The 23510-nt window shown below is 47.2% G+C and overlaps 1 protein-coding gene across 1 annotated transcript; it reads left to right on the top strand.

Moving 5' to 3' along the window:
- Window positions 1–7983, top strand: SVBP (small vasohibin binding protein). Its single transcript, XM_074975171.1, has 2 exons — window positions 1–200; window positions 6939–7983. Exons 1-2 carry the CDS (start codon window positions 84–86, stop codon window positions 7023–7025), a joined length of 204 nt encoding a protein of 67 aa, XP_074831272.1. The 5' UTR covers window positions 1–83; the 3' UTR covers window positions 7026–7983.
- The last annotated feature ends 15527 nt before the right edge of the window (window positions 7984–23510 follow it).

Genomic DNA, 23510 nt, shown 5'->3' with positions numbered 1-23510 from the left:
TGGGCGGCGCGGGCCTGACGCTGCGGTCTCGCTTGCGGGCCCGCTCCCTGCCCGGGCCGAGCGCGGCGGCCGGGGAAGGAGCCATGGAGCCCGGCGGCGGGCGGAAGGAGAAGCCCAAGCCCAAGGAGCCCGGCAGCCGGCTGGAGAAGGCCAAGCAGAAATCCGCGCAGCAGGAGCTGAAGCAGAGGCAGAGAGCAGAGGTGCGGGCGGGGGGGGGGGCTCCCGGCGCCGGGGGGGGCCTGGCTGGGCGATGGGGGGGGCCTTGTTCTTTCCTGATCTTTTGATCTCAAAATGTTTCCGCGGTCCATGCAGTGTGACGGGGTGGAGCGGCCCCGCACTGGTACCGCAGGGGTTGGAAGCCCCCCTCTGAGGCTCTGCTGGGTATGCTCCAACTGGAGAACGGGTATAAAAGCCTGAAGAGCTGATCAGTCTGGGTGGAGCGCTGGAGGGGACGAAGGCACGCTGCCAGCTCCTGAGGAGGGACAGCCTGCACCCCAGGATCCGGAAGCCAGCCAAGCTGGGACATGCCCAGATGGAGCCCATCGCAGCAGGGGACAGACCTGAGGACCCCTCCACACGATGGTTAGGGTAGGAAGTGTCCAGAGGAACTTGAGAGGAAAACAGCATTAGAGCTGCAGAGAGGCTCGGGGTGTTTCAGGCAGATCCCCACTGAGCTGGTGGCAAGGGGGACTTGCCACTGCCAGGGCCCTGGGTTGAGACCCGGTGGAGAGGGCGGGCCCAGGTCCCCCTACACCTTCCCCCTACCCCCCAACACCTGCCCCCTCTCAGGGTCGGGTGGGAGGGGTGGCCCAGCACGGGACTCCGGCTGCTAGGCTGCGCTACCCTGCCAGTGAGGGGTGATTGTCTGAACTCTGGCCACTAGCCCGCTCTACCCTGCCTGAGGGCGGTGATTATCAGGTGATTACCTTGCCTGAGGGGGGTGACGTTCACCTTTGGGCCACACAGCCCTGACACATGAGGTGAGCCACATGGACTCCGGCCGCTAGGCTGCACTACCCTGCCTGCAAGGGGGGGTGGGTTATATGAACTCTGGCCAGTGGGCCGCACCGCTCTGACACTGGGAGCGATTTATATGGACTCCAGCCATTAGGGCACACTACCCTGCCTAAAGGGTAATTGCATGGAGGCCTCATCGGGCCGCCCACAGAGAGGCGAGCATGCAAACTTGGGAGTGGCAAGGTTCCAACACCCCAGCTCCCCCTGCCCCAAAGGGGTGCTAAGGTGCCAGGCCTGTCACAACTGGTGGAGAATGTGGGCATCGATCAGGGCCTGAAAGAAGGACCAAGTCACCCAAGATGGAGCCAGAGAAGCTTCTGAAATGGCTGCTGGACAACCAACAGCAGCAGGTGGCACAACAGCAGCAGCAAGCACAGTTGCTCTAGCAGCTAGCACAGAGGTGGGCAAACTACGGGCCACATCCGGCCCGCGGCACCATCCGGCCCGGCTCCTGAGCTCCCAGCCGGGGAGGCTAGCCCCCGGCCCCTCCCCCGCTGTCCCCTGCAGCTGCACCGCAGCGCCGGCAGCGCTCTGGCCCACCGCTCCTGTCGGGCAGTGCGACGGCGTGGCTGGGTCCGGCATGGTAAGGGAGTGGGGGGTTTGGATATGGGGTGGACAGGGGGCAGTCAGGGGATGGGGAGCAGGGGGAGTTGGATAGGGGGTGGGGTTCCAGGGGGCAGGTAGGGGTTGTGGCTGTCAGGGGACAGGGTGGGGGGGGTTGGATGGGGTGGGGCCCTGGGGGGCAGTTAGGGGTCAAGGAGCGGGGGGGTGGATGGGTTGGGAGTTCTGAGTGGGGCGGGAAGTGGGAGGGGGTGGATGGGTGTGGGGGCCAGGCTGTTTGGGGAGACACTGCCTTTCCTACCCAGCCCTCCATACCGTTGGGCAACGCTGATGTGGCCCTCGGGCCAAAAAGTTTGCCCACCCCTGAGCAAGCAGCACAACAGCAACTGCAGGTGGCGCAGCAGAAAGAACAGCAGCTGATTCGGGAGCTGGCTGCCCAACAAGCAAACCAGGAGCGACTGTTCCAGCAGATGGCAACTTTGCTAAGACACGCACCAAGTCCTCCCCCAGGCGGGGCCGGGGATGGCCTCGGAGGATCACCAGTGCACCTAACAAAGATGGGGCCCGGGAACGACCCCGAGGCCTTTCTCATGACTTTTGAGCGGGTTGCAACTGCCATCCAATGGCCCACCGCACACTGGGACTCTATCTTAGCCCCTTACTTAACTGGCCCAGCTCAATCCGCATATTGCAACCTCAATCCACAGGAGGTGCTGGAGTACTCTAAGGTCAAGGCAGCCATCTTGGTCCAAAACGGGGGTCAACCCCAAGACTTACCGCCAGCAAATCCATGATCTCTATTGGAGGTTGCTAGAACCAGAACATCGGATGAGCGTTCAAGTAGCCGAGACTGTGGCCCTAGAGCAGTTCCTCCAGACTATACCTACCGGGGGGAAGGAATGGGTGCAGCAGCACCGCCCAAGAAGCCTTGCTGAAGCGACCTCTCAATGGAGGATTACGTGGCAGCAGAGGGAGGGGAGAAGACAGTCTCCAAATTGGGGAACTCGGGTGAACGGAACCCAACCCTGGCACAGGGGCCGTGCAAGGTAGAGGGGAGGAGCCCCTGTTTGTACGCCCCCATCATCGGGGACCCCACCAACCCTTAGTGCAAGAGACCCAACGGTGCAAACCTCACGTGGGGCCAAGATGACTCGTTGGGAAGGAAGAGCACCCCCCAAAACACCCCACCCGGAGAAGGAGAGCGAGACCGGTGTTACGAGTGTGGACAGATAGGGCATTTCCGGAGGGAGTGCCCATAAATGGATTGTAATTATGGACAGGTTTGGGCCGCCGGTCAACACACCCAGAAGTGGGAGCCGGCTAAGATTGTTGTACCAGTGAAAGTGGATGGGATATCTACTGTGGACTTGGGATGTAGCCAGACAGTCATCTGGGCTGGGCTGGTAGAACTCGCCAGAGGCCCCAAACACCTGCAGTGTATTCATGGGGACGTGAAACCCTACCCCACTGTCTGGGTGCAGCTTGATGCCGCTCAGCAAGGCGGGCGATGCCTAGTTGGGGGTGGCCCCGAAGTTCACTTTCCCAGTGATTCAGGGATGCAATTGGCTGGGCTTCGCTGAGCTCCTGCAGGAGTGGGGTGCTCGGCCTGCGAGGAAAAGGGGTGTGTGGGCCGGGAGGCATGGATTACTAGGCCAACCAGCGCTGGACAACCCCCCTGGAGGGGCCCTCAGAGAATCCAGAGATAACCAAAGGAGGCTGAGCCCCTGCTGAGGCACCAAAAAGGGAGGGCCAGGGATAGCTGGATGTACATGCTGATTTCCTAGAAGAGGAACACCTCTTCCGACACCAACAGCAAGGACCCCGTTTTGAGATCCATAACGACTTACTCTATTGGGTGGTCCAGGAGCCCCAAATGAAATAAGACCTGCACCAACTGTTGGTCCTGTGGCGGTTCCAGGGGAACTCTACTCCACTTGGCTCACTCAGTACCTTGGGCTAGGCATCTAGGGAGGGAGAAAACCCTGCAACGGGTGGCCCAGAGGTTCTTCTGGCCAGGCATCCATCAAGAGGTGTGGGATTACTGTGCCTCTTGCCCTGAGTGCCAGAAGGCCAGCCCGAAAGGGGTACCGAAAGCCCCCCTTGTGCCCTTGCTGGTGATTGGGATGCCTTTTGAGCAGATTGGTATGGACTTGGTGGGGCCCTTGGAAAAGAGCAGCTCGGGCCACAAGTACATCCTCGTTGTGGTTGACTATGCAACGCGGTACCCAGAAGTGGTACCTTTATGAACCGCCACGGCCCCGGTCATCACCAACAAGCTCCTCCAGATCTTTGCCCATGTTGGTCTGCCCCAGGAGATTCTGGCGGATCAAGGGACTAACGTAACTTCTAGGTTGGTGGTGGAGCTATGTCATCTGTTAAATATCCACGCTCACAAGACCTCCGTCTACCACCCTCAGACAGTGGGTTGGTAGAGAGATTGAACGGCACCCTGAAAGCCACATTGCGAAAGTTTGTGGAAGATGACCCTCGGCACTGGGATAAGTTTTCCCCCAGTTTCTTCACCGTGCGAGAGGTGCCACAGGCTTCCACAGGGTTCTTCCCCTTCAAACTCCTCTACGGGAGGAAACCCCGGGGAATCTTAGATCTCCTGAGAGAAACATGGGAAGAACAGGACACCTGGGTCAGAGGATCCATTCAATATATCCTCCACCTACGGGAGCGGCTCTGAGAGTTGGGAGCTTTGGCATGAGAGAACCTGGTGCAGGCCCAATGTAGTCAAGAGGCTCAGTATAATAAGGGGGCGAAGATGAGAAGTTTTGAGCCTGGGGACCGCATCCTCTTGTTGTTACCTGCCTCTGAATCTAATCAAAGTGGCAAGGCCTCTTCCAGGTGGGCCCATCAACTACGAAGTTCGGGTGTCGGGGCAAAGGAAAGACACTCTGGTCTACCATGTGAACCTCCTCAAGGCCTGGAGAGACTGGGAAGGCCTGATGATCACCCCGTACCCTCCAGAACCTGAATTGGGGCCGTTGGCCAGCAAACCAGCAGAGCCAGGGGTAGCAGCCAAAGGCCAGGAGCTTGGCCTGGTACAGCAGGAACAGGTACGACAGTTCATATCCACCTTCCCCACTGTCTTGTCAGCCCAGCCAGGGAAGACCACCTTGAGCAGCCATCATATCGCCACCATCCCCGGCCACAAAGTGAGGAAGAACCACCGCCCGCCCTCAAAGATGTGGGAGACCGTGCGGAAAGAGCTCGAGGTGATCCCTGCTGAGCTGGTGGCAAGGGGTACTTGCCACTGCCATGGCCCTGGGTCGGGACCCAATGGAGCGGGCAGGCCTGGGTCCTCTTACACTTACACTTAGACACACAGTCCCCTTCACCCCCCAACCAGGGGGCGGGGGGCCTCAGCACAGGAACCATGCGGACTCTGGCCGCTAGTCCGTGCTACCCTGCCTGAGACAGGTGGTTATTATATGGATGTTGGGCCACACTGCCCTGGTGCTGGAGTGACTTCCATGACTGGCCATTGGGCCACACTGCCTTGATGCTTGAGGCGAGCCACCTGGACTCCGGCCGCTAGGCCGCACTATTCCATCTGTGAGGGGGATTATATGGATTCTGGTCATTGGGCTGCACTGCTTCAATGCTGGGAGCAAGTTATATGGACCCTGGCCAGTGGGCCACCCTGCCCTGATGTTTGGGGCGAGTTACAAGGACTCGGGCCGCTAGGCCGAACTACCCCACCTGCGAGGCGTGGTCAGAGGGACTCTGGCCACTGCGCCGCACCGCTCTGACGCTGGGAGCGATTTATACGGACTCCGGCCGTTAGGGCACACTACCCTGACTAAGGGGTGTTTGCATAAAGGGAGGCCATTAGGCCGCATCGGGCCACCTATAGAGAGGCGAGCACGTGAACTTGGGAGTGGCAAGGCTCCGACACCCCATCTCTGCCCTGCCCCGAAGGGGCGGTAAGGTGCCAGGCCCGTCAGAGGCAGCAACTAAACATTCTCATTTAAAATGCCTGTCCTCCACTCCCTGCATGGCCCTCTCTGGGTGTAAAGTGACTGCTTGTTGCAGAGGGCACATAGCCCTAGGGTGACGCAGCAGGGCGTGGGGAGTATTGACCTGGTAATGTTGCAGGGGAGTTTTACTGGGACTGTCTACACTGGGGATAGGAGACTTTCCTTGAGGGAAGATATCTGAGCATGTAACATGAGAGCCCAGGACGGGGGTTGGGGCCAGGTGACACCTTCTGCCAAGGAAACTGGACAAAGGCTGGAGGAGGAACCAGGGGAGGGGGGTGAGAGATGGCTGGAGGGGGTTTCAGTTTGGAGCTGGCTGGGGAAATGGAGGGAGCCCCAGGGGACTGGGGTCTAAGCTCCCTGCCCCCCAGAAGGACTTGACTGAGGGGTCCTGGTTGTACCTACAAGCTCTGTTTGGGACTATTTGTCGTCTAATAAGCCTTCTGTTTTCGTGGCTCACTGAGAGTCACGGTGAATCGCAGGAAGTGGGGGTGCAGGACCCTGACTCCCCCACACTCCGTGACACCTAGTCAACTTCCCTTCCTTCTCTCGTGCAAAGTGCTGCTTTGGCAGCAGACATCAGATTAGGAGCTTTGACGAGGGTGCTGGGTCACTGGATGCAGTAGCTTTAACATCAAGTGATCTGGGAGAACCCCAGTAGCAGCTTGATGATGAGATGTGCTCCCTTGAAAATGAACACAGGAGGGCAGCAGAGGGGAAGTTACAGTCAGCCTGAAAGTGCCTTCAACATTCATCTGCAGAGAGCCCACTCATCCTTGGAGCCCTAGCCCACTTCTAGCGGAGGACAAACATGTAAGGGGCCACAGCAGCTCTGGGATCCGCTCCTCTTTCCTGTATGCTCCACTGATGCTGCCACCTTCAGGAATGAGTTAAATGTGGCTTTGGGGGCAAGCCCTGCCCCAAATCGCCCAGACCATGGGGGCTCACTTTACATTTTCAACATGTATTTCTTTCCCCTCTGCCATACAGAGAGACCCACAAACAGGACAGTTACTGACTGAACAGGCAGGACTGGCTGTGTACCCCGACAAACTGACTAGACTGCAGTACTGACAAGTGTGCAGGAAGCAGACTGAAAAAACAGCAAATCATTTTTCTTCCTCTCAGCTGTGGGAATCTTTGGGGATTATTTGTAGTAGCAGGTAAAAGTATTTGAGACAAGTGTGACTTTTAGAGTGATACGGTCTCTTTGTAGTTAGAAGTTGAGGTGCCTGTTGGCATGGATACAGTTTCTTTAACACTTTAGAGAGACAATTCCAAACAGCAGAGTAGGACCCCAGTCTCCCAGCACTAAAACTACAGCCCCCTTTGGCAAGTGTGTGTTGTTCTCACACCCCCCTTTTCTCTGCACAGATCTACGCCCTGAACAGAGTGATGACAGAGCTTGAACAGCAGCAGTTCGATGCCTTCTGCAAGCAGATGCAGCCCTCTGGAGAATGAGACCCTCTGTCTGCCATCCCAGGATTGCCAGGGCCATTTTATACCAGGAAACAACATGGATGAGTGGTGGTCAGGGCTCAGTGTCCCCAGGTATCTTTCTGCTGACCATGGGGAATAATAAAAGGATCATACAGAACTGCACACTTGCAGATGTAGAGGGGGTAGGATCACTTGTATGGCATGAACCTTGTTCCACCTGCCCTTCATTGTAACTGCCTCTGACCCATTGTCTGGAGTTTTCCCACAGCAGTGCAGAATTCTCTGGTTCATCCTTGTTAAGATGGCATATTTTTCATTTTTTTTTTTTTTAAACACTGTCCTCCTTAAAGGTATTTATTACTTTGGTTTGACAAATAAACATTTTTTTAAATAGAAATTGTGGTTGCACTTACCTGGTCCTGATGCATAAGGGAAGTGTCTTCTAAAAGCAGCACGTGTCATGGCTAGAGCTGTGAGCTGTTGGCCAGGAGAATGAGACTACCACCCATTTCTTTTAAATGCTACTGGATACAAGACAGACCAGTAACTGGGTGGGGGCTAAGAACCTTCATGATCTAGGCATGCCACAGGCGCACACTGCTTAGAGCAGGTTGGGAGCAGAGAATGGACCTGCAGAAAGCATGCCATAAGCACACAGCTCTGAGATTGGGAGAGGGTTGGGGAAGAGAATACCCGCTGACAGGATCTGACACCTCTCAGCTATTGTTTCAGTCCGTATTCATGTCCATGGGGGGGGAGAATGTGTGCTCATTCACCTAAGAACTTCCCATTGCGATCACTTTGTGAGCCTCCTATGCTGCAGATGGACGTGTAGTCTCTACCCTAGTAGAATCTACCCCTTGCTGTCCTCCAGCTCGCAGATGCACTCCTCACAGCCCTATGGATACCACATTCCCTTTCTCTCGTGGCGCTGGTAGCTTGAGCAGGGATGTAGAGAATCGGTAGATGAGCGGCAGCAAGCTGTGCCCGGGGAGCTCCCTGATTGCCTCTTCCCTTGTGTGTTGAGAAAGTGGTGATGGTGAAAGGGGAGTTGTGGCTGCCTGGCAGTATCTCGTTTTCTTCCTGAGTGTTTCTGAAAATGTTCACTTTGGCTGAAAAAAATTCAAGTGGTTTTGTTACAGGTAACAAATACCTGTAACAAAACCACTTGAATTTTTTTCAGCCAAAGTACAAGTGTGTTTTAAAACCCTGCATCTGCTTCAATCTCTGACTGAATTGCCCTCACCTTCCCAGCTCAACTTCAGTCACCTTTATTAGACGACTCCTCTCTTCGGCACTTGCTTGAATGGTCACTTAGTACAAGTGTCACTGTTTGTAAGACCAGGATTTGTGAAAGAAGAGTGTCCCCATGTCTCTGACTGATGCAGGATGGATAAAAATTAATGATTAAAGATATTGTAAAAAATCAGATTTAAATAAAAAATCCAATTTTTGATTTAAATTAAATACAGGTTTATTTTTAAAAATAAATTTACTTACATTTGAAACTTGAAAATCTATATCAAGACCTGAACATATAGTACCTTAAAATCAATTAAATTAAATACAAACAATAAAAAGCAGTATGTTTTCTGTCAAATTTTAAAGAAAGTCAAACCACTGAACTGGGGGAAGTCTCTGGCTAAGTCCCTGGAACCAGAGTTTCTTGAAGAGCTAAATCAGCTTTTGACAGCAGTCACCCGTGCAGCAGGTGCAGAGAGAATATTTTCTTCATTTTTGTGTATTTAGCTAGTTCACTTCAATGGCTAGTTCATGCAAAATTAAGAAACCGATTGGGAGTTGACAAAGCAGGAAAGCTTGTTTTCGTCTTTCAATCTATGAATACAAATTAGGTGTGAGAGAATGAAATCTACTAGTTCTAAAATCTTGAAGAATGTGGTGGCCAGGAACAATCAGTTCAATTCACTAACTTTAGATAACGCTTCCTTCATTTAATAAATCAGTTTTAAATGCAAAATATTTTGATTTTTTTTCCTTATGTACCCAGCACTGTTAAGGTCAATTTAAGTAATAATTTTTTAAATGCTGTTTTTGTGCAGTTTTATTTGAATTTCCATAGAAATAGCGTTTGACAAATCACAAGTAAAAAAACCCCAGCATCTAGTAAATAAGAAATACATCATTTACCATTTTCTACCATAATAAAAAGGTAAAAATTAAAACTATGAATAAATGTAAGTTAAGCTACATAATTGTTTAAATGTGTATAGATAATGTATCTTCCTGGTTAGCAAAAAGAAGCACCGAGTTTAGTGTAAAGGTTACATTTAGTTGTAAATCCACATGTTTTAATGGTTACTGACCAATGAGACTAAATCTTTCTTTAGGCAAGTAACTAAAATGTACAAATGCAAAACATGATTAACATTGATTATTTAAATCAAGGTTTCCTGCTTGCTGATTTAAATCCTAATTAAAATTGGTGATTTAAATCAATCCATCGTGAACTAACGTCTTCAGCACTGCTGACTGTAAAATGGCTGGCTAGGTTGTCCTATAGCTGATTAGTCCTTGTCTTTGTGGGTTCTCGTTATAGATTCTTAGATTTCAAGGGCAGAAGGGACGGTTGGGTCATGTAGTTTGACCTCCTGCTTAACACAGGTGAGAGAATTTCATCCAGTTACTTCTGTACTGAGCCCAACAATTTTTGTTTGACTAAAGCAGATCTTCTAGAAAGGCATCCCGTTTTGATTTGAAAACATGAAGAGATGGAGAGGCCATCACTTCCCAGTCATTACAAAATAGAAAGGGATGGACAGGTATAGAGGGAGTTGGTTATTAACTGACCGCTTTTTGGACCGATTGGGGTTCTGGGCTTTCATAAACTTGACTCTAGTAGGCAGGTTTGATTAATCTAGACAGGGGCTGTAGTTGAGGAAACAGCTTGGTGTCTGTGCAGTTAACACAAACGCTTATTTGGCCTTTGCTCTGTTGGTGTAAATGTCCGTCTTTACAGCATCAGTGAGTTTGAAGAACCTTATTGCTAGGAGCATAGGCACTTGTGGAATGAATCTCCCTCTGTTAGGTGCATAAATTCCTGTATTCCACACAGGCTGGATTTGATTTAAATCAAATGGATTTAAATCAATCTAAATCACTAGTCTGGAAGACTCGATTTAATCATGGATAAAAGTGCATTCTTGTTGGTTGTCATAACCTTAATACATATTCTTCACAACTCCAAGATAGAGATGTCGGTTTCATTTTTAGAAGGTACACACTATAGATTTTTTAAGTGATTTATATTGAAAACTTTTCAGATGAGTTTTACAGCTATATCAGAAGATGAATGATTGTTTGGCTATTTCATTTACCAAAGGTAATTGAAGCAGATAATTATGAAGTCATTGGGAGGTGAACTATCTCCAATTCAACAGGTTAATCATTAATATTTGGAGGATTTTCTTGCCATGCTGTTTTAGGAGGAGAACATCACCAGAGAGACATTTAAATTGTTTTATTTAACTAAAACAACGTTATGTATTCTGGATTTTTTTCTTCAGCAGCAAACATATCATATTTAAATAAAACAAGCATATGAATTTTTGAATTTAAACATTCAAGTTTTTTTAAATCAGGTTTGTTTTTGTTAAAATTGTTTTCAACTAAAATAGTTAGATGAAATATTTTTTTAAAAACAAAATTAAATTGACTGCACTTTTAGAGCGAGGTAAGGGATTGACTCTGTGTACACAAATTTGCAGAGGGACAATAGGGTTGAGGTTTGTTATTTCTCACCTCTATATTATTTACTTAAAAACATTTTTACTGTTAACAAGCATGTTATCTTTGGAGACACATCCACAGTTTGAGAACTGCAAAACTAAGCATCTCTGATGGTATCTTCTAGACTGATCACTGAGTCCCAGTGGGTAGATAGAAAGATTAACCTAAATAATCTATACAGAAGCCCCTGGAACCGTATAAGATTGGGTCCCTAATCCATGAACTATTGGAACTCATTTACAAAACTTTTCTTAAACATTGCATTAATATATTCTCATACTATAGAATTAGAATTTATAATCCCTATTCTCTGATGAGATATCTTTGAGCTATAATGTATCTTAATTAAAACTATCTTTAGATAGGTTTTTTTTCCTCAAAAAACATTTTATCAAAAAAATCCAATTTAAAAATATTGGAATCAGGGTGGATAAAAATCACATGCTACCATACAAAATTCCAAACTGACTAGGCCTGGTGGAGGCCTCTAGAGCAAAAGATACTTCAAAGAGGAAGAGAGAATGAAAAATAGGATGAAACAAAGCAAAATAACCTCCTTAAACAGAATCTATGGGAGCACGAGGAGCTGTAAATGTTTTCCAGGAAACTTGTGTCACTTACTGCCAACTCCTGCTCTTACGAATGGGAACCCCCCCGGCCCATGGCGATAAAGCCTTTCAAATTCCCCACCACAGTGTATCTGCTGTGGGTGGATAGTCTTGTGGGAGCTCAACAGCATGGGCAGAAAATGAGGCTGCTCTGTGCTGCTTTATTATGAAAGAAACGTTATTGTGTGTTCTACGGGAACACTGATCCAAAGGGACCAGCAAGAACATACAAATTAGTAAATCCCACTGCTGGGAAGGCCATGCTGAAATACAGGGATATGCCGATGATGTGAGCAGTGAAGGGAAGTGATATGTTCATCTGCGAGTCGTTTTGCAGCTTTGGAGGCTCGTGTCTGAAGAGGCTAATAACTGGGAGGTGAGGGAGATCACAGCCCTTCGTGCAGCTTTCCTGCCGGGAAGTCCCCGTTGTTATGATCAGATGATTATTAACTGATCAGATTTGTGGAAGAATTGCAGATTTTATGATAAAAGCATGAGATTTGCTAGAGTCTTAGGGCATGCCCTAATAAAGATTTTCAGAAAAGGGATCATCACCAGGGATCCTAGTTATCCGTGATAAAAAACTAAAATTATCTGATAAAAAACTTAAAAATCCGCATTTTTCTGCTATTAAATTAAAAAGCTGAACTTTCATTTCCCTCGCCACAATATGTTCAAGGATCACTTAAACATAAAGTTTTATTGATATACAGTAGAACCCTATTTATCCAAGCCTCCGCTATCCAGCTCTCCGTATTAACCAAACCATCAGTCTCCCCGGGGCTGACTAGCCGAGACCCCGCTGTCCAGGGCTGACCACCTGAGTCCACCCGGCCTCTTAAAATAAGGAACAGAAAGCTCTTTGCCAATCCTCCTGATTATCCCAATTTTTGATTATCCAATCTGCCCCCAGTCCCAATTAGATCAGATAAACAAGGTTCCACTGTAAATTTAAAGTGCATTCAAAAATCAACCACAAGAGGGGGAGGCTGTGCACATTGAATAAGTCAGTGGTTCTCAACCGGGAGTACACGTATCTCTGGGGGTACGCAGATATCTTTTAGGGGGTACATCAACTCATCTAGATATTTGCCTAGTTTTACAACAGGCTACATAAAAAGCACTAGTGTCATCTACAAACTCAAATTTCATACAATGACTTGTTTATATTGCTCTAAATACTGTACTATACACTGAAATGTAAGCACAATATTTATATTCCAATTGATTTATTTGATAATTATATGGTAAAAATGATAAAATAAGCAATGTTTCGGTCCTAGTGTGCTGTGCCACTTTTGTATTTCTACGTCTGATTTTGCAACCAAGTAGTTTTTAAGTGAGATGAAACTTGGGGTACTCAAGACAAATCAGACTCCTGACAGGGGTACAGCAGTTTGGAAAGGTTGAGAGCCACTGGACTAAGTGACACTAGTACTTTCAGTAAAATTTAGTTCAAAATTCATATGTTTTTTCCCCCCACAAAATGTAAAAACTAAAGATTCTCAGTAAAAATGCAAATTCCATATTTTTCAATGGCAAATGGATTTCTAAGATCCTTGGTCATCCTCAGCTCATGCCATGTTGGCTGTGGCAGCCATTTTAAATTACAAACGCTTTTTTCCTACTGATGTTTTTCTGTTATTGATTGGTTATGGTATTAAACTGTGACCAGGCGGGGTTTATACATTTATATTCCTATTTTCTTAGGTGTATTCAAAACTAAAGCAATTAATTGTGATGGCTTGAGATTGTACAGCTATAATAAGAATTAACATGCTCCGTAGTGGATCACCAGGGAGTATTTACTAGCATATTAATTATATGGAAAAATAACATGAAGTTTACAATTTTCTGTTCATGAACAGCAAATTATACTTCTCTCTGCTAATAAGGATAGTTCAGATTGATCTGTGCGTAACAGGACATTGGTGTGTCTCAGAAAGACTGAAAAGGCAGTTTACCTAAACATGCAGCCTAATGCTAATTAAGACACAAAAAGGTCTTTCACAGTCTTCAGCATCTGAAACATCCTGTCTTCTCTTCTCCAGACTAAACAAACCCAATTTTTTTCAATCTTCCCTCATAGCTCATGTTTTCTAGATCTTTAATCGTTTTTGTTGCTCTTCTCTGGACTTTCTCCAATTTGTCCACATCCTTCCTGAAATGTGACACCCAGAACTGTACACAATACTCTAGCTGAGGCCAGTGTGGAGTAGAGCAGAAGAATTACTTCTCATGTCTTGCTTACAACATTCCTTCTAATACATCCCAGAATAATGATCGCTTTTTTTCCCAACGGTATTACATTGTTGACTCATATTTAGGTTGTGAACCACTATTACCCCAGAGCCCTTTCCTCAGTACTCCTTCCTAGGCCGTCATTTCCCATTGTGTATGTGTGCAACTGATTGTCCCTTCCAAAGTACTACTTTGCATTTGTCCTTATTGAATTTCATCCTACTTACTTCAGACCATTTCTCCAGTTTGTCCAGATCATTTTGAATTTTAATCCTATCCTCCAAAGCACTTGCAACCCCTCCCAGCTTGATATTGTCTGCAAACTTCATAAGTGTTCTCTCTTTGCCATGATCTAAATCAGGGGTCTCCAAACTTTTTGAATCGCGCACCCCCAGGGCCAGCTCTGCGGAAGCAAAAAAAAAAGAGCTGCTGCCAGCATGCCGCCAAGGACGGAGCGGGGAGAGCTGACCCGCCGGCGTGCGACCCAAGACGGAGCGGGGAGAGCTGACCCGCCGGCATGCGGCCCAAGACGGAGCGGGGAGAGCTGACCCGCCGGCATGCGGCCCAAGACGGAGCGGGGAGAGCCGACCCGCCGGCGTGGGGCCCAAGACGGAGCGGGGAGAGCTGACCCGCCGGCGTGCAGCCCAAGACGGAGCGGGGAGAGCCGAGCTGCTGCCGAAGAATCAGAGGTCCAGGAGCGCTGCTGCCACCGCGCCAGCAGCGCTCCTTTGGCGGCGCTCCTCCTGCCGCGCACCCCCAGGGATGGTCTTGCACACCCCCTGGGGTGCGCGAACCCCACTTTGGAGACCACTGATCTAAATCACTGATGAAGCTATTGAACAGAACCGGATCCAGAACCGATCCCTGTGCGACCCCACTCGTTATGCCCTTCCAGCATGACTGTGAACCACTGATGATTACTCTCTGGGAAAAATTTACCCGCCAGTTATGCACCCACCTTGTAGGTTGTATTTCCCTCGTTTGTTTATGAGAAGGTCATGCGGACAGTATCAGAAGTCTTACTAAAGTCAAGGTATACCACGTCTACCGCTTCCCCCCATCACAAGGCTTGTTACCCTGTCAAAGAAAGATATTAGGTTGGTTTGACATGATTTGTTCTTGACAAATCCATGCTGTTACTTATCATTTTACTATCTTTTAGGTGAAGTGTGGTATGCCAGAAATGGAACACTGTTTTCTTTAATTTAACACCCGGGACCGTAGGTATACAGTACTGGGTGTGTGCATATTGGAGCAAGTTTTACAGTCTGCTGGCAGTTACTTGGTGACCATGCCTAGTACCTGTGACATGAGACACTTTCAGGAAGGAGTCAGCCTTTTCTAGAGAGGCCACTTTGGCCTGAACAAGGGGTTCAGTCCATCCACTCTCTTCTAGCCAATCTCCCAATCACCTTTATGACTTGCCATTTCCAGATGCAGACCACCCACCATAATGACAGATTTGTCCTCTCCATCCCCAGCAGGCCAGGTCCACTGTATCGGTTTGGTTATGGGGAAAAGGGGCTGATTCACAGGGATCACTGGGACTTGGCGTGGTGATGTACAATGTTCCTTATCACATCCATGGCTGAACGAATCATTGCCACAGGCTCAGGAAGGGAAGAAGCCCAGTGCAGGCTGGGGTGAAGTCTTGCACTGGCTGTTTGCTGGCTTGCTAAGCTGCCCCGGAAATGTCTTGATCTCCATTGAAGGTATCCAGACTTGCTGCTTGCTTTACTTGTTCAAGCCATTTGCATTCTCCTTACAAGGCTTGTGTAATGAGCTGGCCATCAGCATGTGCAGCAGGGATGGGAGCACTGGTTTTCTGCAAGATCAATGAAAGGACAATTGTGACGACTATATCATCAGGAAGTGATGATATAGTCGTCTTCATTGATGTTGCTATCTCACAGCCCAGGGTGGGAATTTCACGGACAACTCCCTCCACTTGAGTACTGGGATACTGAAAAAGTGTATCCCAGTTCCATGGAAGGAGTCTGTTGCCATGGTGGAGCTGGGAATGTGGTCTATGTTGTTTATGGTCACAGCAGTGAACAGACCAGCATGAAGCTTTAGAGACAGACTGCATTCTCATTCTTGAAGTGTTGGCATGCATGTTGGCCATGCAGGTAGAGATAGCAGTGCTCTGTCATAGGAGATGGACAATCCATGTTTAAAGAAATTTCTACTAGCTCACTTTTTTCATGTCTGTGCATAAAATGTCAGACCAACATAGACTGGGAAAGGCATTTCTTGAGCTTTGTTGTGGTACAAACTGCTTAATTTGTGCCATGGCTTGCCAGAACTTAGCCCCAGCACCTCTAGGCTTGGCAATTCATAGCCCTGGCACCTCTGGGCATGCTGCATCAGTTAAGAACATAAGAATGCCCCTACTGGGTCAGACCAAACGTCCATCTAGCCCAGTATCCTGTCTTCCGACAGTGGCCAATGCCAAGTGCCCCAGAGGAAATGAACAGAACAGGTAATCATCAAGTGATCCATCCCATGTCGCTCATTCCCAGCTTCTGGCAAACAGAGGATAGAGACACCTTCCCTGCCCATCCTGGCTAATAGCCATTGATGGGCCTATCCTCCATGAATTTCTCTCGTTCTTTTTTGAACCCTATTATAGTCTTGGCCTTCACAACATTCATGTGGCAAAGAGTTCCACAGGTTGACTGTGCATTGTGTGGAAAAAATACTTGGTTTGTTTTAGACCTGCTGCCTATTAATTTCATTTGGTGACCCCTAGTTCTTGTACTATGAGATGGAATAAAGAACGCTTCCTTATTTCCTTTCTACATGTCATGATTTTATAGACCTCTATCATATCCCACCTTAGTCGTCTTTTTTCCAAGCTGAAAAGTCCCAGTCTTATTAATCTCTCCTCAGACGGAAGCCGTTCCATGTCCCTAATAATTTTTGTTGCCCTTTTCTGAACCTTTTCCCATCCCAATGTATCTATTTTGTGATGGAGCGACTACATCTGCCTGCAGTATTCCAGCTGTGGGCATACCAGGTGTGTATATAGAGGCAATATATTTTCTGTCTTATTATTCCTTTCTTAATGATTCCCAACAGTCTGTTCACTTTTTTGGCTGCTGCTGCACATTGAGTGAATGTTTTCAGAGAACTCTCCACACTGACTCCAAGATCTCTTTCTCGAGTGGTAACAGCTAATTTAGACCCCATCATTTTATACGTATAGTTGGGATTATGTTTTCCAATGTGCATTACTCTGTATTTATCAACATTGAATTTCATCTGCCGTTTTGTTGCCCAGTCACCCAGTTTTGTGAAATCCTTTTGTAGCTCTTCGCAGTCTGCCTGGGACTTAACTATCTTTACTAGTTTTGTGTCATCTGCAAATTTTGCCACCTCACTGTTTACCCCTTTTTCCGGATCATTTATGAATATGTTAAATAGGACTGGTCCCAATACAGACCCGAGGGGGACACCACTATTTACCTCTCTCCATTCTGAAAACTGACCATTTATTCCTACCCTTTGTTTCCTATCTTTTAACCAGTTCCTCTTATCCCATGACAGCTTACTTTGCTTAATAGCCTTTGGTGAGGGACCTTGTCAAAGGCTTTCTTTAAATCTAAATACACTATGTCCACTGGATCCCCCTTGTCCACATGCTTGTTGACCCCCTCAAAGAATTCTAGTTGAACACTCCTGCCAACAAAGCACTGTTCACACCAGCACTTAATGTAGACAAAACTTGTCTTTTGGTGTTTTTAACATCTCTGAATGAGAAAAGTTTTGTCTTTCATGTGCTAGTGTAAACAAAGCCTTACTTTTTCAAGCACTGATCTGTCAGCTGAACTGCATGCCTGTGGACTTGAGGATCTATGCCCAGAATAGAAGCTTCATGCGTTTACCAAGCCAAGGTCAGATAAAAGCTGTAACCTTGGGAGTGTAATAAAAATTAATACTTGCCACTCCAGACTTCTGTTACACTCCCAAGGTTACAGCTAATCAAACAGCATATGCACAAACCTCTTAGGACACCAAAAATCCAATTTTGTTCTTAAAATAGGTAAAATTTTATTAAAAACAAAAAGAAAGAAAATACATCTGGAACTTAGGCTTTGCTAGATTTTAAAAGAGCAATTCCAAAAACCAAGCACCCAAACTAGCTTTCTTAGGGGTTCATCTTAAAAGTTACAAGCAAACAAAATCATCTGGGATTAGCACAGAGGAGATCCATTAGCCAAAATAAAAAATAAACCTGATTGTGTCTAACTAAACATTCCCTATCCAAATAATTGCTTCTAGATTTGGAAGATGAATTTTCGTACCTGGTTCAAGCCTTACACAGCACTGCTGCTCTGTCCCTGCAGCCCAGAGAACAACAGACAAAGGGAAAGTTTCTTTCCAATTTTAAAAAGTTCTACATTTCCATTGGCTCTTTTGGTCAGGTGCCCAATCCTTTTCTTTTACCTGTGGACTTGTTAACCCTTTATAGGTAAAGCAAGCAGAGAACAGACCAAGAGGATTTTACAGCTAACTGGTTGGCTGGCTGTCCATCAAAGGGAGCTACTCTCCCCTCCCCCACTGCTCGTATCACACCATCATCTAATATACGTATGGCTGTGGATATGGGACGTGCCTTCAGCTTATGGGAAGATCTGATATTTTCTAGTAGAGTTTGATAGCCACATCCGACATGCTCTCTTTTTGAGTCTGCTGGATCAGTCAACTCTGCACCCGTATCTTCCTGACAAAGTACACACTTGCCCCAGTCAATAGAGGAATGGCTCTCTGTTGATGGACCTGCTCTTGAACAAGCTTGTCTAAAAGATACATTTGAAGCATTAGTAATAGCCAATAATAATCTCTTTCTCTACTGTGTGCGGTCAGTACTACCCAATCACCAAGCTGCTTTCACACAACCAAAGTACCCTCTGAAAGAAAAAGAGAAATGTGATTAAATTCTGCCAAGACCGCACTGACAATCAAAATTAGTACAAAGATGTGTCCTTACACCGATGTTAAGGTCATGCTGAAGCAAAAACTAAGAATACAGCCCTTGTGTGTCCAACTGTAAAGCAATGTTCTTTGCCAATTATGGGAATGCTGTTAAAATGGCTGCCACAGCCAACATAGCATGAGTTGGCAATGGCCCCATCTCTGAAAATCGTTATTAGGTCATGCCCTGTGACTCTGCCAAGTTTCACACTTTTATCATAAAGCCCACAAGTCTTTTTGGGGGGGACAAATCTGCTTGGCTATATGACAGGTTTCAGAGTAACAGCCGTGTTAGTCTGTATTCACAAAAAGAAAAGGAGTACTTGTGGCACCTTAGAGACTAACCAATTTATTTGAGCATGAGCTTTCGTGAGCTACAGCTCACTTCATCGGATGCATACTGTGGAAACTGCAGAAGACATTATATACACAGAGACCATGAAACAATACCTCCTCCCACCCCACTCTCCTGCTGGTAATAGCTTATCTAAAGTGATCATCAAGTTGGGCCATTTCCAGCACAAATCCAGGTTTTCTCACCCCTCCGCCGCCCCCCCCCCCACACACACACACAAACTCACTCTCCTGCTGGTAATAGCCCATCCAAAGTGACCACTCTCCTCACAATGTGCATGATAATCAAGGTGAGCCATTTCCTGCACAAATCCAGGTTCTCTCACCCCCCCCCCAACACACAAACTCACTCTCCTGCTGGCAATAGCTCATCCAAACTGACCACTCTCCCCACAATGTGCATGACAATCAAGGTGGGCCATTTCCAGCATAAATCCAAGTTTAACCAGAACGTCTGGGGGGAGGAGGGGGGAGGAAAAAACAAGGGGAAATAGGCTACCTTGCATAATGACTTAGCCACTCCCAGTCTCTATTTAAGCCTAAATTAATAGTATCCAATTTGCAAATGAATTCCAATTCAGCAGTTTCTCGCTGGAGTCTGGATTTGAAGTTTTTTTGTTGTAAGATAGCGACCTTCATGTCTGTGATTGCGTGACCAGAGAGATTGAAGTGTTCTCCGACTGGTTGGATGAGCTATTACCAGCAGGAGAGTGAGTTTGTGTGTGTATGGGGGTGGGGGGGGGGGGTGAGAAAACCTGTATTTGTGCTAGAAATGGCCCACCTTGATTTTCATGCACGTTTTAAGGAGAGTGGTCACTTTGGATAGGCTATTACCAGCAGGAGAGCAAGTCTGTGTGTGTGGTTTTTGGAGGGGGGTGAGAGAACCTGAATTTGTGCAGGAAATGGCCCACCTTGATTATCATACACATTGTGAAGAGAGTGGTCACTTTGGATGGGCTATTACCAGCAGGAGAGTGAGTTTGGGGGGGGGGGGCGGAGGGTGAGAAAACCTGGATTTGTGCTGGAAATGGCCCAACTTGATGATCACTTTAGATAAGCTATTACCAGCAGGAGAGTGGGGTGGGAGGAGGTATTGTTTCATGGTCTCTGTGTATATAATGTCTTCTGCAGTTTCCACTGAATGCATCCGATGAAGTGAGCTGTAGCTCACGAAAGCTCATGCTCAAATAAATTGGTTAGTCTCTAAGGTGCCACAAGTCCTCCTTTTCTTGGCTATATGAATTACCTCCAGCTACGGAGATGGTGATGTTTTTAACCAAAATGGGCTAAGTTATCGCTGGCAATGCTTCTCAGCCTTTAGTATTAGGGATGAATTTAGCCATTGCAGGAAGTTTTATCCAGCTGATAGCACGCCTGCAGGGCAAGGCAGATTTCCTCCTTGGCAAAGTCATTTACTTCTCCCAGAGGTGATGCCAAGTCAAATAGTACCATATATGATCTAATGCTTTCTGGGAGTGCGAGAAGCAAGCTCTCCTTGTGACAGGGTTACTGTTAGGGGGCTTATTCCTTCACCCACTCACTTCCCTGGTCCTTCTCGCATGAACAGAGAGCAACAATACCCGAAGTCCAAAGGTGCAAACAATTCGATGTTTATTGGGGTGAACTTCCAGCAAGCATGATTCCAGTTTCCTTCCTTAGTATCCTCCTTCCCAGCTCTGACACCACAGAGCCTTACACCTGTGTCCCTGTTCCCATTTCTCCCTTTAGCCAAACAGGATTCCAGTTTCCTTACTCCCATTCCCTGTTCCCATTTCCCCCTTTAGCAAAACATGGTTCCAATTTCTTCACCCCCATACCCTGTTCCCATCTCTCCCTCACACACACCCACCCCCTCCCACCAAGGCCCCCCCACTTCCTCATTGACTACAGATTATATAGTAAAACTTGAGTTCGGCTTAGCTATACCTTAACCAATCATTTTCCTGAAATTTAACTAACCAATCCTAACATATTGTAACATGATTACGTAACCAATTATATCCCACCACCTTAATTAGTTTACACCCAGCAAAATTAATTATACAGCAGACAGGAACAATCACAGAACCAGACAGAGATTATACAGACAAACAATAGCAAAGTAGGAACTATAATGACAAAACAATACAGAAGTGAGGATTTCACATCCCAGTATTGATAAGTGAGTTCTTGCCAGACAGGATGCTGTTTCCTTTTACATTTTCTAGGCACTTCCCTTTCTCTGGAGGTGATAGGCATTATCAGGACAGGATTGTATTCAGGACAGGATTGTATTCCTAACAGCCCAATAGCACCTTATTTCAATGTGACTAGTTTGGAATGTGAGGATGTGACCTGTCGCTTCCCAGCTTATGGCTGCCTCTGCTGCTTAGCCAAAGGCCTTAGCCTAAGCACAGGGCCTCAGACTGTCACAGTGAGAGAAGGCCCTTACACCAGCAGACAGTGATTTTGATTCTTTCTTTTATACTTCTAGAACTAGCCAAGTGATAAGAATACCCCTAAATTCTTAAAGTACAGGCCTTTACAGACAGGCCTGAATATCTATATCCTAACAGTTACCCTCACTGTTAAATAAATTGTGCATTATTCCAGTCTAAATTTGTCTAGCTTCAGCTTCCCCCTTGGATCTGGTGATACTTTTGTCTGCTAGATTGAAGACTCCTCTGTTCTACATCACTAGCAATTTTTAATTCAAGATTGCATGTTTTTATGAGCTCTGCTCTAGTTCTAACACAGGTTAGTTCAGGGATGTCCTATGATCGGCGTTATACCAGACAGGCTGGGTGATCACAGTGGACCCTTCTGGCTTTATAACCTATGACCGGTGTGTTAGTCATGTTGCTGCTCCTTGGTAGAAGCAATGGTTTTATTATGGCTGGGGTCAGCTTTTCAAGGCAGCCTTCTTTCTGCTGTAAGTGCAGTGATAAACAAGACCAGGCTCCTGCCATAAGGCGGAGGTTGTGTGCCATTAAAATACTGACCGGATCAAAACTGCATGATGCATAGTAAATACTGGCCTTTCAAAGCACATTTACAAAAAGGAGGGATTTGGTTTGTTTGTTTTTTGAACACACAGGGAAAGTAGGGGTAGGTGTGTTAATACCATTTCCAAACTTGGATCCATAAAGAAATATGGATTTAGGGGCAATCCTTGTGGTCCTAGAGACTTCACCAAGATCACAATGCAAGTCAGCAGCAGAGCTAGGAAGCAGTTCTACTAAGCTATCCTTTGCGCCATCTCCTGACTGGTACCTTCTGGAAAGTGGATGTGGAAAAAGCTAATGTACTCAATGCTTTTTTTGCCTCTGTTTTCACTAACAAGGTCAGCTCCCAGACTGCTGCGCTGGGCATCACAGAATGGAGAAGAGATGGCCAGCCCTCTGTGGAGATAGAGGTGGTTAGGGACTATTTAGAAAAGCTGGACGTGCACAAGTCCATGGGGCCGGACGAGTTGCATCCAAGAGTGCTGAAGGAATTGGCGGCTGCGATTGCAGAGCCCTTGGCCATTATCTTTGAAAACTCGTGGCGAACGGGGGAAGTCCCGGATGACTGGAAAAAGGCTAATGTAGTGCCAATCTTTAAAAAAGGGAAGAAGGAGGATCCTGGGAACTACAGGCCAGTCAGCCTCACCTCAGTCCCTGGAAAAATCATGGAGCAGGTCCTCAAAGAATCAATCCTGAAGCACTTACATGAGAGGAAAGTGATCAGGAACAGTCAGCATGGATTCACCAAGGGAAGGTCATGCCTGACTAATCTAATCGCCTTTTATGATGAGATTACTGGTTCTGTGGATGAAGGGAAAGCAGTGGATGTATTGTTTCTTGACTTTAGCAAAGCTTTTGACACGGTCTCCCACAGTATTCTTGTCAGCAAGTTAAGGAAGCATGGGCTGGATGAATGCACTATAAGGTGGGTAGAAAGCTGGCTAGATTGTCGGGCTCAACGGGTAGTGATCAATGGCTCCATGTCTAGTTGGCAGCCGGTGTCAAGTGGAGTGCCCCAGGGGTCGGTCCTGGGGCCGGTTTTGTTCAATATCTTCATAAATGATCTGGAGGATGGTGTGGATTGCACTCTCAACAAATTTGCGGATGATACTAAACTGGGAGGAGTGGTAGATACGCTGGAGGGGAGGGATAGGATACAGAAGGACCTAGACAAATTGGAGGATTGGGCCAAAAGAAATCTGATGAGGTTCAATAAGGATAAGTGCAGGGTCCTGCACTTAGGATGGAAGAATCCAATGCACCGCTACAGACTAGGGACCGAATGGCTAGGCAGCAGTTCTGCGGAAAAGGACCTAGGGGTGACAGTGGACGAGAAGCTGGATATGAGTCAACAGTGTGCCCTTGTTGCCAAGAAGGCCAATGGCATTTTGGGATGTATAAGTAGGGGCATAGCAAGCAGATCGAGGGACGTGATCGTTCCCCTCTATTCGACACTGGTGAGGCCTCATCTGGAGTACTGTGTCCAGTTTTGGGCCCCACACTACAAGAAGGATGTGGATAAATTGGAGAGAGTCCAGCGAAGGGCAACAAAAATGATGAGGGGTCTAGAGCACATGACTTATGAGGAGAGGCTG

The sequence above is a fragment of the Natator depressus genome, chromosome 18, assembly GCF_965152275.1.
Source record: "Natator depressus isolate rNatDep1 chromosome 18, rNatDep2.hap1, whole genome shotgun sequence".
NCBI lineage: Eukaryota > Metazoa > Chordata > Testudines > Cheloniidae > Natator > Natator depressus.
The sequence above is the reverse complement of the archived record's forward strand: the minus strand, read 5'-3'. Positions and strand labels throughout refer to the sequence as shown.

Coding starts and splice junctions, on each gene's coding strand:
- SVBP (XM_074975171.1), top strand. CDS start 84: ATGGAGCCCGGCGGCGGGCGGAAGGAGAAGCCCAAGCCCAAGGAGCCC. Junction 201..6,938: donor AGCAGAGGCAGAGAGCAGAG/GTGCGGGCGGGG, acceptor TTCTCTGCACAG/ATCTACGCCCTGAACAGAGT.